General features: G+C 44.5%; 1 protein-coding gene across 6 annotated transcripts in view; it reads right to left on the minus strand.

The window, feature by feature from the left end:
• Window positions 1–24556, minus strand: part of NUBP1 (NUBP iron-sulfur cluster assembly factor 1, cytosolic) — a 516243-nt gene that overhangs the window by 408274 nt on the left and 83413 nt on the right. For all 6 annotated transcript variants that reach the window (XR_013261876.1, XM_077448858.1, XM_077448857.1 and 3 more), the window contains exons 4-6: window positions 21591–21659; window positions 10498–10530; window positions 9336–9426 (exon numbers count right to left, since the gene is read on the minus strand). Coding sequence is in view for 5 of the 6 variants with exons in the window: in XM_077448858.1 (XP_077304984.1) it covers window positions 9336–9426; window positions 10498–10530; window positions 21591–21659 (193 nt within the window). In the remaining variant the exon portion in view is untranslated. The remainder of the gene's footprint in view (window positions 1–9335; window positions 9427–10497; window positions 10531–21590; window positions 21660–24556) is intronic.

The raw sequence follows: 24556 nt of genomic DNA on the forward strand, positions 1-24556 counted from the left end.
TCGCCATACTCATAGAGTAGCAGAATGTATTTTGGGGTGTAATTTGTTGTATGCATATGCTGTTTGTGAGAAATAACCTGATAATATGACAATTTTGTAAAAAAAAAAAAAAAAAAAAAAATCTTCATTTTGCAAAGAATTGTGGGAAAAATATGACAACTTAAAAAAACTCGCCATGCTACTTACTTAATACCTTGGAATGTCTACTTTCTAAAAATTGGTTATTTTGGGGGTATTTGTACTTTGCAGACTTGTTAATGTCTCAAGAAATGAGATACACCCGATGTACTGAAGGCCTGGTCAGATGTGATCAATTTTCAGTGATTGTTTGTAGACACTAATGTGGGTTCTTTTTACCAAAGATATGTAGTAGTATACATTTTGGCTAAAATTTATGAAGAAAAATTACTAATTAGCAAAATTTTATGACAAAGAAAAAAGTATCAGTTACTTACCGGTAACTGTCTTTCTGGGAAATCTTCCAGGACGGCACACCTGAGAGATGAGAGGCTCCTCCCTACAGGAAACACAATCAATCGACAGCTGTTTTAAGTCCCCACCCTTCCCCTTGATCCTCAGTTTGTAGAGAAGTAACTCCTGAACCAGGTTCACAAGGGAAATCATTCCTCATAGGTACTCACCTTCTAGTGTTCTAGAATTTTCCCTCCTCCAACGGGCGGGAAGTAGGCCTGCCGTCCTGGAAGATTTCCCAGAAAGACAGTTACCGGTAAGTAACTGGTACTTTTCTCAAGTCATCTTCCAGGACGGCACACCTGAGAGGATAAACAAGTACCTCAGGCCTACCTTAGGGTGGGGCCACTGCAAGACCCTCTTGGCGAACCTTGGCTCTGCAGTGAGCTTTACCTCCACTCCATACGCTCATATGCTTGATGAAGGCATCTTAGCTGGATCATGCGGCTGATCTGCAGGTCTGCTCCACAGATGTTCCTGCCTTTTCCGCTTCAGATGCAGTATCTAGGTGAAATGGCCTCTTAAAAATGGAATCAGAAAACATGTTAAACTTGTAGGTTAGCAATGTTGCCTATCTCACACATCTAACAACCATGGCCTATTATGCCTGTAGGTGCTACTTAGAACCACTAAAAAGATAAATAAGAGACCTGTGTAAGACAAGGACACTACATTAATCAATAAGAGGGCCTGTCTTAACACTATCCTGTTGAGGCAAATAAAACTGCTTCCTTTTTATCTTTATGTCCGCAAAAGACTAAAGGGAAGCCTACTTAAGGGAAATAGATTAACAGAAGCTTGAACCCTGGGTTTAAGGCATGCCCAATCTATGTCCTTACTTACGCCTAAGAGCCTTCTTCAGGAGATTAAAGTCCCTAGCAGGAGTAGACTACCCATATTGCTATGTCTAGTTTTGCTAAAAGGGCAAAATGAAGGCCATGCACCGAGCCGAAACCTATTCGATCGGGTATACATCTTTATACTTCATCCTCAGGCCCTAATACTCCTCTGAACAGAACTCTCCAAGTTCTTACTAAACAGGGCGATTCATTATCCCCTTCCTCCAGTGTCCCATAACCCTACAGGGCTTCAACCCTAGGAAATGGTTCTGGCATCCCTGAATGTAAGTGGTCAAGGTTTTCTGACATGTGGCATCTGCAGCCCGAACTCCTGGCCCCTCCATGGAAAAGAAGGCTGAAATACAAAAAGGTGCTACATGCATTATTAATATCACAAATAAAATGATCATAGATTGTGGGCACGGCACAATAGATTTAGACAGAAAGGACAGGAACCCCCTTTACTGTTGTGCTTTACCTATGTACAGCAAAACAAGGCTATAAATATAAAGACAGAAAGACCCAAACTTCTATGTTGTGTATTTCTGACAAACCACCACAGTTATAAGATTAATATGAACACCAACTCCCGTGTTGTGCATTTCTGCTATGCCACAGAGTAAAATATGGAACACAAGACAATTCTTTCTGTCATGCACTTCTGTAGTGTAGTTCAGATAGAACCAACACTGAGAAAGGACACAAGCAACCTGCAGCATTGTGTTTTTCTGAAACACAAAGCACCAACAAGCTTCAATCTTGAGTATTTCTGCTGTGCAGCAACAAAAGCAGACACTGAGGAAAAAGACAGACAGCCTTTACAGCTGCAATCTTTCTGGTCTGCTGCAAAATAAAACAATAACGCCATGATGAGTATTCCTGCTGTGTAGCAAAACCTCAATCAGAAGGGACAGATAAGTTTAGGGTTCCCACACCCGTGCGACCCAACCTGCGACTTGGGACTGCAAGACGCATGAGAAGTCATATACTATGGCTTCCAATGGGTACCATTCATGTCTGTGCGACACCAGCAGTCCCTGATTCCTGGATCCACAGACCTCAAGATTACACAGATCGCAGGGAAAAAAAAAAATATAGCAATTTTCAGGTCGAACAAGTAAGGGGTCCCCAATGCTGTGACTCCCTGGAGGATTGCAGCCAACAAACCCCTGCTGTGTATCCCTAAGATGCAGAAAGGTAGATCCATGAGAAACACTGCTCACTGCTGTGCCTGATATACAAACGATAAGGCAGTAAATATAGGACATACAGGACACAAACATTCAATCTTTGTGTATGTCTGATGTGTAGTAATATACCAATACTGAGCAGAGAGGCCACCATCCTCAATGTGTCTCTCAGCTGAGCAGCAAAAACAAAATCAGAAAAAGACAAGCAACCTTCACTGCTGTGTCCTTTCTGATATGCAGCCAATAAGGCAGTATATGCAAGAAATAAAAGAGGACAGACAACCTTCAATCTTGTATATGTCTGATGTGCAACAATATAACAATTCTGAATAGAGATAGCACATCCATATTGAAGCGATTTGGCCTTGCGACTCAACATGTCAAATCGCATGGCTAAAATCAGCACAACACCACTTTGTGGATTACCAAAGGCAGTATATGTACTACACCTGGCAGGGGTTCAATTTGTATTTCTGCTATGTAGCCCAACAAATTCGAACCATCAATTTTCACTGCTGCCTTTCTGATAAGGCAGTAATACAGGACACAAAACCTCATAGACCTTAATGCTGTATAAATCTGATGTGCAACAATAAAACACTCTGAATAGAGATAGCACATCCATATTGAAATGATTTGTCATGCGACTCAACATGTCAAATCGCATGTTTAAACTCGGCAGCCATTGCTGTTAATAGCACTGTCTGAATCAGCACAACGCCACGCAAATCAGGACCATCAGACTTCACTGCTGCCTTTCTGATAAGTAACCAACAAGGCAGTAAAACAGGACACAAAGCCCCACAGACAGACCTCAATCTTGTGTATGTCTGATGTGCAGCAATATAACCATTATGAGCAGAGATGTCACCAGACTCAATGATGTGCATTTCTGCTGTGCAACACAAAACCAGAAAGTACAGACCACCTTCACTGTTGTATTTTTCTGATCTGTAGCCAAACAAAGCAGTACCTTTAGTATATAAAGGACAGCAAACAAGCTTCAGTGCAGTGCATTTCTGATGTACAGCAATATAGTCCTTATTAAGCAGAGATGTCACAAATCTCAATGTGTATTTCTGCTGTGCCACAAAAACATCCCAGCAAGGACAAACTTTCACTACTGAGGTCTACTGGTGTGCAGCCAATGAGGAGTCATGGTCTATCCCTTTATGAAATAACCAACAGGCAATTTGTTTCATAGGCATAGCCTGGGCTGTAGATACTAAACCTTCACCACCAGTGAAGGAACAGATCCTAAAATGGTTGGACACCCTACTATTAGTAGTAGTTGTTGTCCTACCTTACCTCCATAGACTGAGCAAACGCTAGCCAGCACATATCCAGGTGGTGCTGATTAGCAACTAAAGTCTCAATGAGCCCAGCCCTAGAGACCAATTTAAGACCTCTCTAGAAGAGGTGGTTACCAGTTTAGCCTGGGAGGTAAATAGCTATTTGCAGGCTTCAAACAATCAATTATGTAGCTCTTGCATAGGTTTGCACAGAATATCCTCAATTAAAAGGATGTAGGGAGCGATCTATGGTGAAATCGCCTTTAGATCTGCCACTGAGTGGATTGTAGCCCAAACCAATAAAAAAAGTTTCTTCTTACCTCCTACACTATAATATAAACACAGTGTAAAGGTGGAGTGGGAGGTTGGAGCTTATGAAAGTTAACTATAGCAGAAAACCCCCAAAAGGAGGATCTGTCACAAGGGAACCCCTACTGTGCCACACAGTAGCTTGGTCTCTGCCCATCCTTGAATGTTAGGTCAGCTTTTAAACATCGTGAAGCAACTTCAGATTCCTAGCAGCTGGGTTAATAGGGCCGGTAACCTAGTGCACCTGCTGACCAGGGGAGCTTCTGAATCCACCAACCACTGCCCAATTAATAACCTGTTCAGTGGTATACCTGGCCTGTAAGTAACTTTGTATCTACCAGGTCCCCTCTGTACGCTATATTCATCCCTACTAATGTACCACAACTGGGCATGTAGGGAGAGGCTGGCAACCTACAGCTGCGATAACCACAGTGTCTCTGCTGTAAGAGGGAGCTGTGGCTGGCGGTTTTAGCAGTGGTGTCTGCGCTATTTGTATCCCGACCCCAGGTACTGCACTGCACCAGTCAGTATATACACGGGGAAGGGGGAGCAATGGCCTACCTACCTCTTTCTCATCTGAGGTGGTTTAGGCACACTTGTTCCTCTGCACCACCATACAGCTTCTCTGATGTAAGAGGGGCTGCAGTTGGTGTTTTTAGCAGAAGCTTAAGGGCTATTTGAATCCAGACCCCAGGTGAGATCTCAAATGCCCAGAAACCCTCTGGCTGGAATTGGGGATTTTGCAGCTAAATTCCCACGGCAAAAGGAAAGTAAAGTACTCACCGTTGTCGTCTTCCTCTTTTTGCCACAGCCAGCGGGCTTGCTTTTCCATCCTTATGGTCCACACGCAAGGAGGATAGCCGCCAAAGTGCTCCCCCCCCCCCCAACTGCTGTCCCCATAGGGAGGTGCCAGGTTAGGCTGTGTCCTGCACTGTACCAGTCAGTCTATATACATGGGGGGGGGGGCCTTCCATTCCTCATTCCCATCTTCATATCTGAGGTGGTTAAGGCAGACATCCACCGTAGTAAACTGGTGCCTCCTCGCTCTAGAGAAAGGAGGATGTGGGCGCCTGCTCCTACTGACTCTCAGCCTTCCCTCCTGGGTAAGAACGCCGCCGCCATTTTCCCGAAGTTTGAAAATGACGCGGGTGCTTGTTGCCACGCCCTCTCCGGCAGCCCACGCGAGCTACCGGGGACCCAGGAGTCGGGGACAAGATCCCCCTGGAAAGAACCGATGGCCAGCACCCCCGTCTGAACAGCCACCTGTACAGGTAAGGAGGGGGAGACAGGATAATGGCCCCTGAAGTTCTGGGTACACCACTGTACCCAGGGTCCTTCAGCTCTCAGGGGGGCTCTTCCAATTTCTGCTGCCCGCCCTGAGGAAAAGATAGGGGAACCCCCCAGGAAGGACAAGAATATCCTACCAGACCCCAGAGGCTTCCCAGGCTTGTGGTCCGGCTCCCAGGGGGAGACCACCAGCCCCAGGCTTCGGGTCATTTGGAAAAAAACAAACAGTTTCGCTGTGTAGGGAGAAACACAATCAAAAACTGAGGATCAAGGGGAAGGGTGGGGACTTAAAACAGCTGTCGATTGATTGTGTTTCCTGTAGGGAGGAGCCTCTCATCTCTCAGGTGTGCCGTCCTGGAAGATGACTTGAGAAAGGCATTTTTTTCACAAAAATTTTTTTTTTTTTTATTTATAGCACAAAAAATAAAAAACCCACTAGTGATTAAATACCACTAAAAGAAAGCTCTATTTGTGTGGAAAAAAAGGATGCACGTTTCATATGGGTACAGTGTTGCATGACTGAGTAATTGCCAAACAGAGTGCTGAAAGCTGAAAATTGATCTGGTCAGGAAGGGGGTGTAAGTGCACTGTATTGAGGTGGTTAATGTGTTGAAAGATGATTTGAAGGTAATTTTTTTTTTTTTTTTTTTTTATTGTTTATTGTAAATAAAACTAGACAACAAATGTGGTTTAGGCCCCACCACAGCCTGACAACAGTTTATAGTTATATTATGAACCATGTAATGAATAGTTCAACTGCTCACATAAATTCAATAAGATGTTAATTAAAACCAGAACAGTTTATCATAGTTCATCATGGACAGACTGATCTCAATAACCAAATATGTCTAACATGACATAGTGAAAATGTATGCAAAAAAAAAAAAAAACGAAACATGGCATATTTTATTTTAATGTAAAAATAAACCTCAATGCCCAAACATATATTACAAGGATGTGTAATGATATTCTGGCATCCAGCTGCTTTGCAGACTTTCTTGTGCTAATGAAGCATGCCACTGATTTTGCCACTGAGGTTGTACTGGAGGATTGTCATATGAGATGTTGCACTCAGGCAAATGTGTATTCTTGGCTAACTAACCTCTCAGTCCCTTATTAAGTAGTGGAATATTGGCTCATTAAGTTTCTGGTCATCCAACATCCTGCAAATCTTTTTTTAGAAGTTAGGCCACTCAAATCATGACCTTCATCTCTCTTCTGATTAAGAGCAGCAAATGCTTGTAAAAAGAAATTGTTTGCAGAGTCTTGTATGACCTCTTTTTCCTATTACTTGGTGTTGTTGCTGATGCAGGAAAGAAGCTTGGTGAAATTTTATTTGCCATATCCTGTGTAATAATGCAAAGTAGAAGATTAAAACAAAGCATTTAACATAATATTACTTTTACAGTTCCCATCATCATCCAGTGAATGGAAAATTATGGCCAAGCAATTCCAGGATCACTGGAATTTCCCAAACTGTGGAGGAGCCCTAGATGGTAAATATCTAAGGATTCTGCCTCTTTCAAAATTTGGGATCTTATTACTACAACTACAAGGGATTTTTCAGTATAATTCTAATGGCTCTAGTCAATGCCAAATATGCATTCCTATTTGTTGATATTGGCAAAAGTGGAAGAAATTCTGATGGAGGAGTGATTGAAAAAACTGAATTCCACACCAGTTCGAGAAATGGAACATTACATATACCAACAACAGTGGAGACGGTCGAAGGTTTGAGATTTGTTTTCATGGCAGATGATGCATTTGCTCTGGGGGAGCATATTTTGAAACTTTCCCCTGAAGAACCTCTCAAGGGAGCAAACAATCTATAATTACAGACTATTCAAGGCAAGGCATGTGGTTGAGAACGCTTTTGGAATCATGTCTAATCGAATTAGAATTTTCCACACGGCAATCAACCTTCGTATTCACAAAATTTATACGATTTTACATTGTTGTGTATTACATAACTATTTGCGTCGTACTAGTGCCTTCTACATGTCTCATCTTGACAGGGAAGATACTGTTGCAGGAAATGTCATACTTAGAGAGTGGAGAAATGGCACGGAGGGACTCATGAATATAGCTTGTGCACAACCACGGCTTCCTACTCAACTTGCACGCCAAATCCACCTAGATTACGTGGAATACATTTTGGGACGTGGAGCTGTTGAATGGCAGAATGATATTTAATTGTTTTATATAAATGTGTAACCGCTGAGGATATATAAAGTTTATGTAGTTACATAAGAAATAAAATAGATTTGTATGTGATGTTACCATTAATTATACAAATATAATTTCTGCTTGACATTCATAATTTTATGTGAATTTAAAGTACTGCATATTCCTAAAACATGAGGGGAAAAAAAATTATTATAGTAAAATAAATTACCCGTCTATGTTTTGCTCACTGCTTACAGCCTCAAGCTCAGGTGACATGGATTCAGTTGGCATCAAACTGGACACTGAGGGTCTTGTATCATCTTTGAGGAAATGAAAGCTTTCAAAATACCACAAGCGTGGAACAGATTTCATCCACACCTGCACCAGATATTTTGGATTCTATGATTTTATTCATTTCCTTTTTAAATATCGTACACAAATTAGCAGTTTTGCCTTTAACTTATTTAATATCTTCTTTTGCATATACAATAGTGCATAGCTCTTGCAACTTAGTATAGGCCTCATTTCGCTTCATCCGGTCACTATATTCCTTTGACTGAACTTTCCATAAGCAGGGCATATCCTTGTACATTTCTATAAACCGAGGTAAAAATTCAGGCGAGGTAAACTTTTCTACCATACTGCCTAAAAAAGAAAAAAGAAAAAAAACAAATCAAACTCTTCAAATACAACAAAGTTACAACAAAGTCTGTCACAACTGTGTATAAACTACTGCAGCTTGCATCAGATATTTCAGATTGCTTTATGTACACACAACTACAACATACAGTAATGGCTATGCAGAGCTGCAAGACTTTAAAAAAATAAAAAAATAAAAATAAGAAAACGTATATTAAGAACAGAGGAGAATTACCTTGAAACAATCCTCAACCCGATAAATCTTGCGTATTATCGTTCGTCATACAATCGTTATGAGGCAACCATGTGCTCTCATGTGGTTTCAGAAATGACTCCAGCCTTCTTCTACTTCTGGCGACATCTTCACCAGCACACACATGGCGGAGGTTGCAGAGGCGTCTACAGCTGCAACGAGGCATGGGGCCCAATAAAAAAAAAAAAGGCCACAGCTATGTCTTTTGAAGAGATGGTTACCATGGTGAAGATATTGGAAACAAAGGGTTATGGTAGCAGATTGGCGAAATATCCAAAGCCAAATACCAGGAAAGACAGAATTATGCTGAAGATGGAGTCCCTGTACAGCAAACATGATGTACAACGTTCCAAGGAACAGCTATGGAAAAGGTGGTCAGTTTTTTTGTGGTTGAAATAGATGGACTAGTCTTTTTTAAAACTAATTTTTTTTTAACACCCAAGAGTTCTCGTATAAAATTACAGTAGAGTAGATCACTTTTTGAGTCGTTCTCCTCACTATAAAGGCTGTCAAACTGTTTTATCTGCTGTGACCTTTGTGGCTACTGAAATGCATATTAAAAAGTCACCTTAGGGTGACTATAGACAAGTAGATCCTAGAAATAAATGGCAAGTGGTCACAGATCTGCCCATGCTGGCACAAATCTCCGCACTGTTGGGACCCACGAAAATTTTCTAAACTTTTGTTGCCAACCACTAAAAAAAAAATTTAAAGAGCGAAAAAGTCTGCTCCTTTTTGTTGGTAGATTAAACTTCATCATTTATTTTGAGATTTTCTTTAAGACGATCTCGGCAAGCAATGAAAGTAGCTTACAGCAAAATCATAAAGTACAGGTGTTATAATATATTCATACTTTATTTTGCAGATTCATATTGCAGCCAATACAAACCATTCTTCTTAGGTCCCCTCCATATTACTGCATCGTCTTGACTGCCAAGCAAGAATCCAACAGACATCACAGAGAGGTTGTCTTCTACAAACTGAAATAATACCAAAGGAAACCTTAGAATTGCCCATAAGTTAAAAGATTTTTGCCAACATACAGAGACTTCTGCACATACTGTCTGTGTCAGTTATGACCGCAATCTCCTTTTACATAAACTGAATGCGATCATACACTGTGCACTTATTGACCATGGTTTTATCCTCTGCACTCCTCTTTAGCACATACTACCAACTTTCAAATCCTCAACAAGCCTATCCAGCATACTCCATGAAACCATACCCTCCACACTTCATTCGGGCACAGACCGACCCGTTATATCCTCCACACTCCTAATCTGCACATTCTGCCCCCTGGAATACTCTCCACCAGCGATGGCCCATCCATACGGGTCAAAGCCACCCTAATCCATGCGCCTGGCCTCTAGCCTACACGCAGGGCGCCGGACACATGGATTTGAATGTGGATTTTATTTTATTATTAGAAGCACATGATGAAAGCCTGAGGCTATAAATGGCTTTCAAAAAGGGTGGGCTGGGGAAGCAGAGCACTACGCCCCGAGCCCACCCAGTTGTGGAACAATAGCCTTCACCTGATTGGCCAAGAGGATTAGCAATCCTATTGGCTGCCAAGGGGGGGGGGGGGGGGGCGGGAGAAGATGCAGGGAAAGCCGGCCAAGAAGCCGAGAAGATGCGAGGTGAAGCCGCTGCTTGCAGGAAGCCCTGCCCAAGACTTAGATGGGGTAAGTGCGGGGCTGGTGACCAACCTGGGGGGGGGGGGGGAGTGTTCCCGTGACCCCCAAAATCCATACCACTGCCACTGTTCTCCACACTCTTCTCTTTAACTTACTGGTCATCAACAAACCCTTTCTACACTCCTCTCCTGCATATACGGTCTCCCTTGTCATAGCTTCAGCACTCTCCTACAGTCCACAGTCATACTCACTGCACTGTCCTATGTCATATCCCCACTTTCCTAAACCTACTGTTTGCGGTCATGCCATTCACACTCCTCTCCTGCACATAATACCCGCTAAGAAACTTGCATCTGAAAAATGCACACTTTTTCTAGTAAATATAACAGCAACTATAAATGTACAAATACTTACAACTGGAGACCACCCAGAGCCACTTTGATGAACCTAGGATAAATAAAATATTCACAATCATTTAAAGTGTTACTAAATCCAAGACCCTACATTCACTATATCTGGTCTCCCACAGTACACAGAAAATGGAAATACAATTATTTTAGAACATATAAACTGCTCAATACCTTTTCTCATTAGCAGTATATAGCAGTCTTGTGACTTCCATCAGTGTCTGGTTAAAGCTTGTAGGAAGAGCTTTCATTCTACTGACTGTCCCATGAGACCTGTGCTGATCACCTACACCCTCCCAAGAAAAAAAAAAAAGAAGCAATACCCACATAACTGGGCATGTGCAGCGTGACTCCAAAGACTGTACGATAGTACAGGAGATGAATTGGGGACTGTGGAAGAAGGGGAGGATCAGAAGACAGGATCAAACAGCCTTTTTACACATTGCGGATGATTAACACCTTAGGTTCCTCAGCGAGAATACCAAGCATGCTTTACTGCTTATATAGACTGTTTTTACTGTTGTGGGTTTCGTAATACTTTAACCCTTTCACTACCAGGACCTACAGAAGTGCCTGCAGGTGGTCAAGTCGTGCGGACCTCCTTTCTCCCTCTCCTATAAGCTCATTGTCACTTCAGTGACCATAAGCTTATATCAAAATTAGGACGGTATTGGATGGAAACTGACTGCCTGTCCATTTCCATCCGATCCAATCTGCTAGATGGATGGGAAATGGGATACCCATTCATCTGTTTAGTGGACTGGGTCAAATCAGATGCAGGTGGGTGTAAACGGACACATGTCCATTAACATCAGCCTCTCCATAGAGAACAATGGGTGGTCCGATTGGGCCCACCTGAAAAAACGGACAGGCCGACCTGGTCAGCTTGTGTAAAAGGGGCCCAGGGCCTTGTTCAAAAAGGGCATACACAGCGTACCTTTACAAGGATCCACGTGTTAAATGCATCTCTATGCGGGCAGTCCCATTGATGTCATTTGGGATGCTTCAACTGCACAAACAGCGCCGTTGCTACCAATTTTATATCCATGTAGGTCTGCAGGTTTATCCCTGAGCTCACACTGCCTGCGTTCAGGGGCATGTACCCACACAGTTGTCAGATTTGTAGCAGCAGCTATGCCTGTGCATCCAAATTGACAAATGGAACTACATGTACGGGGATGCACGGAACACCTGTGCGGGTAAACATGGTCCTCCATAGGAGAACACTTCAGTATGCCACATGTGAATGATGCTTAAGTTGTAATTTAGCAGGAATTTTGTAGTGCTGATCCGCCCCGTGGATATCCGCAGCGGGGATCGCCGGAGCGATCTCCGCTGAGCAGGAAGATGACAGGTCTGTCTCTGCACACTGCGCAGGGACGGACCTGTCACGGCGCCGCTCTCCCCTATGGGAGATCGGGTGATGACGGACCGCAGTGTCCATCGTCACCTGATCCGATCACGGATGGAAAAATTGCTTTTTCCTCCATCACACTTCTTCGGATCGGAGCGGGTCAGATGTCAGCAGACTTGTCACCGCTGACATCCGACGTTCCATAGACCTCTATGGAGCATCCGTTCAGGTCTGCCTGAAAAACTGACAGGCGGACATGAACGGATCGTCCGTGTGAAAGGAGCCTAAAATGAAAAACACCTGTGATTAAACACAGCCAAGCTGCTAGCACACAAACAAACCAAGTTTAAAGCAAAATAAATAAAATAAGTGCAGCGCTAAAAAGCACCTATATAAAGGTGGTTGTACAAAAATAAATGACAAATGATAGACAATGGTCAACTAGAGTCCCCAGAAAACATTCGCAACTATAAAGCCAGTCCACCGAAACTTCAAGCTGGAGTACTTCCCATAGTGGAACATATAAGATTTCTTTAATTGCATACACGAAATGAAGAGCTCCCAACCTTCTCTGGCCTTAGAAGTTCTGTGAATCAGATTATGAAGTATTTATTGAAGGTGGATACTCTTGCCGGATAGATTGGACACATCCACCATATAGTAGTGTGTCAAAGGCTTATGGGGGACTCCGATCACTCCACCCAGGTGTAGACAGCCAGATGATGGCATGCCCCAGTAGACTTTGCGGTCGAAACGCGTAGGGCTAGCATTTTTTCTGCTCCCCACATTGCTGTTTTTGTTTTGATTACTTATCACGTGATTATGGACGAATTGTTTTATGTGTCAAATTATTTTCAATAAACCATTACTGGTTGTATTTCACCATGAGAGGTGTTTTTTATACTTCTCTCCTATGGCGAGACTCCCTGAGATTTTTGGTGTCAAGTTCTACAGCTGTGCACGACTTGGAAGGCTTCGGAAACCAGAAGGGATTCATGACGAGCAACCTGGAGGTGGACCATCATCCGGCTGTCTACACTAGGGTGGAGTGATCGGAGTCCCCCATAAGCCTTTATGACACACTACTATACGGTGGATGTGTCCAACCTATCCGGTAAGAATATTCACCTTCAATAAATACTTCATAATCTGATTCACACAACTTCCAAGGCCAGACAAGGCTGGGAGCTCTTCATTTCGTGTATGCAATTTGAGAAATCTTATGGGAAGTACTCCAGCTTGAAGTTTCGGTGGACTGGCTTCATAGTTACGAATATTTTCTGGAGACTCTAGTTGACCATTGTCTATAATTTGTCATTTATTTTTGTACAACCACCTTTATATAGGTGCTTTTTAGCGCTGTACTTATTTTATTTATTTTGTAAGTTATGCTGTGTTTAGGTGCACCATTAATGATTTAAGGTTTTTTTTAGCAAAAATATTGATTTGATAAACATTTGTGCAAATATTGCGCTGCCTTAAAAATCAGTAGCACCTTCTTTTATTTTACTGTATCTGCTAATAATGATTTTAGTGCAATATTGCTATGGTGCGCAAATATCACGGGGCCTTTTTTAATTTTTTATTCTACTGGTTCTATGCTATCAGAAAATCTATGGTATGGGGGTCTTTCACAAATTCAGAATACTGTAAGGGAGAAATGAAAACCTTCAGAATTTTGCAAAATTAGCTGTTTTTATCTGCCAATAATGGTTTTAGTGTGAATATATTGTTTTGATAAACATTTGCGCAAATATCGCAGGGTCTAAAACAATCAGTAGCACCTTTTTTATTCTACAGATCATATGCTTTCAGAAAATATTTGGTTTTGGGGGCCTTTCACAAATTCTGAAACCTGTAAGGGAAAATGAAAACCTTCGGATTTTTGGAGAAATACCATTTTGCTAATTTTTATATTTAGTATGAATTTAATATTTGCTGTGCATTTATCTGCTAATATTTTTGCTAAAAATCCATTAAAATAATGGTTTTGATAAACATTTGCACAAATATCGTGGAACCTTAGACCTAATCAGTAGCACCTTTCAGAAAATATATGGTTTGAGGGGCCTTTTACAAACCCTAAAAGCTATAAGTGAAAAATAAAAAAAAATAAAGAAAAAATTGCAAAAATGGTGTGGCCACCTGAATGTACAAAATGGAGCACATGGTATGGCAGCGAAAGGGTTAAGAGATATAATAGGATTTTTTGGCGGTCCCTTAAGTAACAACCCCACAGCCTGCATTGCAGCTTCAGTATGTCAACAAGCAGTATAAGGTCAAGAAAAATAGGAGTGGCAGGTGCTGTGTCAGTCAGCGAATTACAGATAAGGATTTTACGGTGAGTACAAAAAATCCTATTTTCTCTTATATTCACCGACTGACACAGCTCCTCTCTTTAGACCATTGAGACGTCCCCAAATGTATGTGCAATTGGAATTATACAGCCGCCTCCAACACTTTGTAGCCAAAACAGGCATCAGCCGATGCCCTGACATCTATCTTGTAGAATTTTGTAAAAGTGTGAACAGACGACCAAGTCGCCGCTTTACACACTTGAGCGACAGACTCTTGATGTCAGAAGGCACAAGACATTCCGAATGACCTCATGGAGTGGGCCGTGACCAGAAAGAGGGGCACATGTCCCTTTAAGGCATAGGCCTGTACTACAATCTGTCTGATCCACCTGGAAATGGTTGCCGACGAGGCTGCAATACCTTTTTTTGGGACCAGCCACTGAAACAAACAGGGAGTCTGACTTCCAAAATGGAGCCGTGAAAGACAAATACACCCTCTGAGCCCGAACCATGTCCAGGGCATGGAGGGTCACCTCTTTAGGATGTGTCGGCTTAGGACACAGAGATGGTAGCACAATGTCTTCATTGATGTGGAACGCCGAAACCACCTTCGGCAGAAAAGAAGGTTGCTGACGCAACACCACCTTATCCCTGTGGATAACAAGATAGGGCGACTTGCAAGACAAGGCTGCCAGTTCCGAAACCCTCCTGGCCAATGTGATGGCCACTAGAAAGACCACTTTCTGGGAAAGAGTCAACAGGGGAATTTCTCTGATATTTTCAAATGGCGGTTTCTGAAGCTCCAACAACACCAGATTCAGATCCAACGGAGGCAACGGTGGGCGCACCGGTGGAACTACATGTCGGACCCCTTGAACAAAAGTGCTCACTAGAGAGTGAGATGCCAGGGGTCGCTGAAAAAAAAAAATAAAAAAAATAAAAAAGACAGTCAAAGCTGAAATTTGTCCCTTAATGGTGCTTAAAGGCAATTTCTGGTCTACTCCTTGCTGTAGAAACAGCAGGATCCTGGATATAGAAATGGAGCGCGGACGCCATCCTTTCGCCTCACACAAGGAGATGTTGGCCTTCCAGGTACGATGATATATCTTCCGAGAATAAGATTTCCATGCTCTCAGCATAGTTTGGATCACTGAGTCCAAAAGACCCCAGTTCCTCAACACCAGGCTAACAATAGCCATGCCGTTAAAACCAGCGATGGTAAAGCAGAATGGAGAATTGGACCTTGAGACCAAAGGTCTTCTTATAACGGCAGTCGCCAGGGGGCATCCGCCACCAAGCGCACTAGGTCTGCATACCAGGGATGCTGAGGCCAATCAGGGGCAATCAGTATTACTGGAATCCCCTCAGCGGATCAGACGTGGCAACAGTTTCAGCAGAGGAAAGGCATAAATCAGCTGGCGTCTGCCCAAGGATCTCCTGTCCTGGACACAAATCTCGCTAACTTCCGATTGAGGCGGGAGGCCAGAAGATCCACATCTGGTGTTCCCCATCGCAGGCACAGTAGCCTGAACACCTCCGGATGCAACGGCCATTCTCCTGGGTCCACTATCTGGCGACTTAGGTAATCTGCCTGCCAGTTCTCCACTCCCAGGATGTAAATGGCCGATAGGGCTGGTACATGTCACTCTGCCCACTGAAGGATGTGAGTGACCTCCCGTGCAGAGGCTGAGCTTCTTTGTTCCTCCTTGGCGATTGATGTACGCCACCGCCTTGGCATTGTCTGACTGGATCCTGATCGGACGCCCTCAGTCTTAAAGACTATGTGGAGAGGCATAGTCTGATAGAGTTCGAGCAGACTGATTGGTAACTTGTATTCCTCCACCGACCAGAGGCCCTGGGTCGACTGAACTCTAGTTACTCCACCCCAGCCGGATAGGCTGGCATCCTTTGTGATCACTGTCCACTTCAGGAGGTAGGAACGACTTCCCGGACCGAAATGCCGGGGACCTCAGCCACCAAAGCAGGGAATCCCTGACTAACTGGCTCACCTGAATCTGCCGATCCAGGGACAACAGAGATTTTTCCAATTTTGACAAAATCTCCTTCTGCAGGACTTTGGTGTGAAGCAGGGCATATGGTACTGCCTCGAAGGAGGCCACCATGAGTCCCAGGACTCGCATGCAGAAGCGTAGCGACGACCACCTGTGGGTCATCAACAGGTTTATCGTGGCTCTGAGAGTCTGCAGCTTGTCTGAAGGGAGAAACATTCTTGCTTTCATGGAGTCCAGCAGCAAGCCTAGGTACTCCAAACGCTGAGTCGGCACAATCACCAAATTTTTTAGGTTCAACAGCCATCCAAATTCCTGCAGGGTCTGCATGGTGATCACCACATACTCCTCTAACTTTGAGGTGAAAATCGTCTAGGTATCCCACAATCGCGATCCAGCAGCAACACCAAAACAGGAGCCTATACCTTAGTAAAGACTCGGAGAGCTGATGCCAAACCAAAAGGAAGAGCCACAAACTGGTAGTGGGCTTCCCCGACTGCAAAACGCAAAAACCTCTGATGCCGAAGGCCTATGGGTATGTGCAGGTACGCATCCTGGATGTCTAAGGACGCCAGGGAGTCCCCTTGATGGAGTGCAGCGACTACTGAACAAACTGATTCCATTCTGAACCTCTGCACTTTCACAAAGTAATTGAGTGCTTTCAGGTCCAAGACTGTAGTCCCCAAGAAGGAAGGGGTACGTCCAAACAAGTTTGAATAGAACCCCTGGAAACGTTCCGAGTCTGGAACAGGTACTATCACCCCGCGATTCAGCAGGTCCCTTACCGCCCCCAAAAGGGCCTTTCCGGCGAGCCGGGAGTATGGGTAAGCTGGACGGAAGAATCTGTTTTGCGGCCAAGAGAGGAACTCTATCTTGTAGCCTGAGAAAATCCGATCGCAGACCCATTGGTCGGACAGCCGAGAGGCCCACCGGACTGCAAACTCCTGAAGGCGACCCCCCCACCCTTGTTGCGGGCGGGGGCAAACCTTAATGCGGTAGCACTTTTGCTCGCAAACTTGTTAGGCTTGCCTTTCCAGGGACGCTGTGGTCCTTCAGAGGTCATCCTGTCGGGCTGGGGACACTTTGTAGAAGCCCCAGGCGGATGAAAAAGCAGTTTGTGAACGGAGAATGAGGGCCCTTGCCTACGGCATGGCTCCTTAGCCTTCCTGGCCTGTGGGAGTAGTGTACTCTTACCACATGTGGCATTTTTAATAATGTCATCCTATGAGGCTCCAACGAGCTGGTAGCCAAGGAATTGAAGATCCGTCAGGGCTTTTTTGCATGCCTGGTCAACAGACCAGCATTTCAGCCAAATCAGGTGCCTCAGCACCACTGCTGACACTGAAGCCCTGGATAACAGAGGAAGGGTATCCAGGGCTGCATCACAAATGTACTTCAGGCCTTGCACTAGTTGGTCTGCCAATTCCACTCAGACAGGAGAAGCCTGTTGCTCTCCCAATCGCGGTGCAAAAGCTTTGCCCACTCGGTAAGTGTCTGAGACAAAAGTGCAGATGCCAGTACTGGTCGCATGGTTGACCCCTACAACCGTAAACAAGGAACGAGCCCCTGCCTCGGCCTTCCTGTCCGTAGGGTCCTTAAATGCAGGAGTCCCTCTAACGTTATCGTGGTTACTTTGTTTAACCTAAATACTGGGGGGGGGGGGGGGGCAGGGGGGGTCGACAACCGGAGGAGCCGACCTTTTTTTGAGAAGGCTTTCCTCAAAGGGGTAACGCACCGCCATGTATTTGGGGACCAAAAAGGTCAGTTGCGGTCAACCCCATTCCTTGTAAAGTAACTTAACAATACAAGTCAGGTACGGGAACACCTTAGTCGAACAGGCTGGCTTACGGGCCCCAAAAGGGACCGCTACACCAGCAGAGGGAATTTTCAGGGTATCATGCACAGCTGTGATAAGTGCTCCAACAAGCGATTTGTCGCGCATGGACCCGGACAGGGACTCATCCCTCACTGTCCTAACGGTCCTGGTTAGCATCATCTGAAATGACAGAGCAGGGGTCACCAGCCTTAGCAGGGCCCGAGTCTGCATCAGAGCACTCCCCGGAGGGGGAGGGGGCAGGGGCCGCTTTTTTACAACCTTTGCGCCCACGCACTGTCTCCATCTTGGCAACAAAGGAATTTTAGACCACCGACAAAGCGTCCAGAGGCACTGCACAGTTTGCAGGCGAACCGGTTGCCATTGCCTGGATTTCAGGGGAAGAAAGGCCAGTTTCTGAAGCCATGGTGACCCTACTGAAGCCAGGCTGCCACCTGATGGGGACTTAGGACAGCGATGGTCCCACCATCCTTCCTGCTCCTGGCTGAGAGGCTCTTTCCCGCAGGACTCACACTGACCAAAAAATGTGTTCAGGCTTCAAGAAAATGGCCGCCGAGCTAGAGGAAAGCATGCTGCTCCTTGCCTCACCAAAGATGGCCGCCGAATACTGTATACCAGGGATATGCACCTCCAGCTGTTGCAGAACTACAAGTCCCATGAGGCATAGTAAGATTCTGACAGCCACAAGCATGACACCCAGAGGCAGAGGCATGATGGGACTTTAGTAGTTTTGCAACAGCTGGAGGTCCGCTAATTCCATATCCCTGCTGTATACCATGAGGGACAGTGAAACAAACAGGCAAGAATGGCGGTGAAGAGCACTACAGCGATCGACAGGTACAGCCTCCAGACACACCCAGGGAGATATCCCCACACATCCAGGGCACAGCCAGCCAGTGCAGTCCCCCCCAGGTGAGAGCCCCCCTGGAGAGCCTCTGCATATGAACCACACACCTTAGCAGCCTCATGCAGCATCCCCCACAGGGGGGAGGAGTTGGGAAGATAGGGAGAGAAGAGAGGGATGTCAGGGACCCCGAACCCACCTCCCAGGGAATGCCCAGCTGCTCAGCCCCACCGAAGCAGGGAGAGCTGTACTTCCCAGTCCTGCAGAGCTGGGAGACATTCAGAGATTCACTCTCCGATCAGTACGGGGTGGCTGCTGGCCCAGCACTGACACAGACATCAGTAGCCCGGTCAAATGTGTGCCCGGAGCATTAACGCTTACCGACCACCTCTGGAGCCGAGGCCTGTCGTGGCCGACCCAGCGCGTAGCTCTGGTCTGCACTCTCTCGCTGGCCAGGCTGGGGAGACTACAAGGATAAGTGTATCCAGCCTGTCACCCAGCCGGCTGTTGACAGCAGATCGCAGGATCTTTAATCTTGTGCAAAAAGTGAAGCTTCTGCAGAAAAAACATGGACCGATGGGCCCATCAGGGTTCCTAGGTCCTTCTCTAGGCAAAATAAAACTGAAGCTGCAATGCAGTCTGTGGGGTTGTTACCCAAGGGACCACCCCTTGGGCGGAACTAAAAGTTCTGAGTTTATTCATTACATGTTATGCCTAGTCTTCTCCTAAATGTGGTGTAAAAAACCCAATGGTCTAAAGAGAGGAGCTGTCAGTCAGTGAAGAGAAATTATATATATATATATATATATATATATATATATATATATATATATATATATATATATATATATATATATATATATATATATATATATATATATATATATATATATACACACACACACATATACACACACACACACTTTTGTCTGCCTGACAACACTGTGTGCGTGTCTGCTTGTTGTCCTGAAACAGCCTGCCCTGACACCGAGTGTGTATTTGTGTCTGCCTGTCCTGACACATATTTGCCCCTACCAACACTACATGTGTGCGTTTGTTTGCCCGACAGTGTGTGTGTGTGTGTGTGTGTGTGTGTGTGTGTGTGTGTGTGTGTGTGTGTGTGTGTGTGTGTGTGTGTGTGTGTGTGTGTGTGTGTGTGTGTGTGTGTATTTAATTTTTTTAGAGCTGCACATCTTCACTGGTCTCACGAGGCGATTCAACCGCGATTATCCTGTCAACGATTTGATTACAATTATCTCATCAACAATTCGATATCACAATTAATGCCCATGGTTTTCATCAAAAACCCATCAGTGCAGCAATATCAGTGCAGCTTCATCAGTACCCATCAGTGTGGCCTCCCCAGGGCCCATCATTAAAGCTCCATGAATGCAGCCATATCATTGCCCATCAAATGCAGCCCCACCAGTGCCGCCTCAATAGCGCCCATCAAGTGTAGCCCCACCAGCGCCCCTCAAACGTAGCCCCCACCAGCGCCCCTCAAACGTAGCCCCCACCAGCGCCCATCAATGCCCATCAAATGCAGCCTCACCAATGCTCAAATGCCGCCTCCCCAGTGCCCAAACGTAGCCCCCACCAGTGCCCATCAAACGTAGCCCCCACCAGTGCCCATCAAACGTAGGCCCCACCAGCGCCCATCAAACGTAGCCCCCACCAGCGCCCAAACGTAGCCCCCACCAGCGCCCAAACGTAGCCCCCACCAGCGCCCAAACGTAGCCCCCACCAGCGCCCAAACGTAGCCCCCACCAGCGCCCATCAAATGCCGCCCCATCAGTGCCACCTCACTAGTGCCCATCAAATGCAGCCCCAACAGTGCCGGATCACACAAAGCGTGGATCTCTGCTTTGATACGGAACTTGGATTTGAATTGCCCGGCGGCCCCTGTAAAATCCCACCTCCTGGACCAACTTCTATGATACACGTCACAATGATTCAATTTCCCGGTATTGAATCAGTGTGCTTTCCATCATAGGAACTGGTCTAGGAGGCGGGATTTTGTTACAGCGGCCACCGGGCATTTCAAATCCAAGGTCAGTGTCAGAGCGGGGGAGATCTCCGCTCTGTGTGATCACATACACACTTTTAGGCATTGAGAGGACGGGGGAGGGGAGGACTCTGACAGGGGCATGCCGGAATAATGTTATTGATGCAAACATGATTCAGCGGTTCTCTGCATCGATGAAGAATAGTTTATTTCAACACCCCTAGTGTCTGCCCGCCTTGACACTGTGTAGGTAGGTGTGTGTGTGTGTGTGTGTGTGTGTTCACCTGCCATGACAGTGTGTGTGCCTGCCCTGACATTGTGTGTATTGTCATGACAATGTGTGTTTCTCACTGCCAGCTCTGATAATGTGTGTTTCTCACTGCCAACTCTGATACTCTGTGTCTGCTAGAACCGTTACTTGTCTCCCCAGTCTATTTAATCATGATAATCCTGTCAAAAATCATCAAGCATCAATCTTCTTTCCAAATTACAAATGGTAGAAGAACAAAAACTCTTGTATGATATATACAGGGACTGAAGTGTTTATGCAACAGTTTCCCCTGATGGCTCAACCTGACCAGCAGCATCCCTCTCAGACATCACCAGGTGACCCCATCCCTTATGACATTATCGACGTGGGCATGCGTTATACAGAAAGATGTGAGACGATTGTGATAAAATTACAATAGTAACATTTACCTCAAAATTGATTTTATATCAACACATCCAAACAATGACGTTAGATATTTAAAATTACCTGTTCTCCTTCTAGACCCATAATCTTTGGAATGGATGGTCCACAGACATCCACATCAAGCAAAGCAATCTGCAAGAAAAGAAAAAAAAAAAAAAAAAAAAAAAAAACAACAACATGGATTGAGGCAAATATAAACAATGGAAACAAGTACTCACACATACTGTATATGGCTCACTGCATCGCTGCACTAGAAAGAACACTCAAAAACAGCCCTTTGCACAGGTGTATGGAATGTGAATGATGTCTTTCATAAATTGTTATTCTGATGCATGGAGCTCAAGTCAAGTCTAGTGGCATTTCACCTACAGTTGTAAGTGATGCACATATTTATTTCTATTGAAGCTTGTACAAGGGGATACAGACTAATGTTTCCAGTTAAAGTATTCAGCATATATTTAAGGAATTTGCATGGATGAGGCATACATTACTAATCAAAAAATAAGATTTTTATAATTAATAAATTATATTATCTATCTATCTATCTATCTATCTATATATATATTTTTATTTTTTTTATTTTTTTTTACTGATGAATGCATGCCGCTGGATTCCGCGCCTGTGTGCATAGATGCGCATTACAACTAAATGGGCTGTGTTTTAGCTGTACTGAGCTTATTCAAGCTGCAGTGTGCAAGAGGCCTAATGCAACATTACTATAATGGAGGGCTGTTAATGATTAAAATTCTCGTGTTCGATTAATCTTTTTTTAAATCGATCAACTAATTTTGATTATAAACGCACATACAGATCCAACTACTTATAGCTGATTTAGTACCGTTGTTATGGCAATGGCCTAAGTCGGACATAGCGGGGCATAGCTTGGACATCACACATCAAACTCAGCCTCAACGTGTCCATAATTGCAGCCTCACCGTGCCCATAATCACAGTCTTACCGTGCCCATAATTGCAGCCTCACCATTCCCATAATGCAGTCTCACCGTGCTCATAATGCGGTCTCGCTGTGCCCATAATCGCAGCCTCACTGTAGTCAGTGCCTGGATTACACAGTCTGCGGGCATCTCCTGCTGTGCGTCTCCGAGCTGAATGTGAAAACTTTGGCTGTGAGAAAAGTCCCGCCCTCCTCCTAGATCAGCTCGTGTGATAGACGCAGTGTTCTGTCTATGACACAAGCTGATCTAGGAGGAGGGTGGGACTTTTCTCACAGCGCGGCCAGTTTTCACACTCAGCTCGGAGACACAGCGTGAGATGCCCGCAGACTGTGTATGACATTTAGTGGAGGAGGAGGGAGCGGAGAGCTGCAGCCACAGCATGGCCCAAAGGGGCCCCCAGGGCAGGCCACCTACCGATCAAAAGAATTTTGATCAAAAAAATGTAAGATTAAACGAGGAATTAAACGTTCATTTCCGCAGCCCTACTATAATGTATATATATATATATATATGTAAATAATATTTTAATAGTATCCAAGTGAAATTGCAGTAATTAAATCTGTAGTTATCAATCTTACCCTCTTACATAGTTACCCAGGTTTCAAAAACACATGTCCATCTAGTTCAACCAATAGAAAAAAAAATAACAACCACCCCCATATACAGAACCCCACACCCAAATTCCTTCCCAACACCCTAAAGGTCATCAGATATTCCTGTAATCAACTAAGGAATTATTACCTATAAATTTTAACCACTTAAGGACTGAGCCTCTTTTTGACACTTGTTGTTTACAAGTTAAAATCTGTTTTATTTGCTAGAAAATTACTTAGAACCCCCAAAACATTATATCATTTTTAAGAGAATAAAATGGCCATCATTGTAATAATTTTCCACAGCGGTCTTGCAAGGGCACTTTTGGAAAAAAAAATACAGTAAAGTTAGACCATTTTTTAAATTTTATTTTGAAAGATAATATTACAACAGGTAAATGGATTCCCAACATGTTACACTTCAAAATTGCACCTGCTTGTGGAATGGTGACAAACTTTTACCCTTGAAATTAATTTTTTTGCTGAACTATTTGAGAAGTATTCTGTTTGGCCACATGACCGTGTTCACATGACTATGATCACACAATTGATGATATATGTCATGTGATCAGATCTCTCTCTATGGTCGCATTGCCCTGTTCACTTCCTGTTGATATCTGTTCAATTATTTGACAGGTGGGTTTGTGGTCACATGACTACAATCGCATGGCAATGTTATGCGCCATGTGACCGGATATATCTCTCTGCTTTCTTTATGCCCTATCAAAGATGGAAATGCAGGTGGTCACATTACTGAGCATGTGACCCATGATCATGTGGAACTGTTCCATGTCACATGACTGTGCTTTTTTGGCACAATTTCAGGCTGTCACGACCCTCTACTTCCTCTCCCTCTATATAAGTTGGTATGCACATGGGTCTGAGCCACACAGCAAGGAAAGCAATCCACAGCACCAAAAGGTAAGGTGGGTGTAGCACCAAAAAAGGTAAGCCGTAACTTTGTTCAACCATTCCAGCAATCATTATGAAACTTTATGTCTTAAAGTGGATATTTATTCCATTGAATTGCTTCTATTACAGGGGCACACTTTTCCCCTATGTGTGCGGCAATACCAACTTGAGCCCCAAAGAAAGCCTCCCCCCCATGTGATGAGCGCATCTATTTACATATTCAGGGTGTTCCGTGCAGGTTTTTTTTTCTTCTCATATGCTAAATACTTTGCTATGCCCTCTCGTTTAGATATTCCATTCACCTCTATACTTAAAGAGGAGCTGCACCTTTCAAAAAAATATTAAAAGTCAGCAGCTACAAATACTGCAGCTGCTGACTTTTTAAATACTTACCTGTTCCAGGGTCCATCGATTTCAGCAGCAGATGACGAGCAATCGGTCGTCTCTCAGCTGCCACCACCGCCATCCCCTGTCAGGGAATCGGGAAGTGAAGCGTTGCGGCTTCACTGCCCGGTTCCCCACTGCGCATGCGCGAGTCGCGCTGCGCGTCTCCACTGGCCCCACTGTGT

The sequence above is a fragment of the Lithobates pipiens genome, unplaced genomic scaffold (assembly GCF_037356315.1).
Source record: "Lithobates pipiens isolate NorthernLeopardFrog02 unplaced genomic scaffold, aLitPip1_a1.2 Scaffold_22, whole genome shotgun sequence".
Lineage (NCBI taxonomy): Eukaryota > Metazoa > Chordata > Amphibia > Anura > Ranidae > Lithobates > Lithobates pipiens.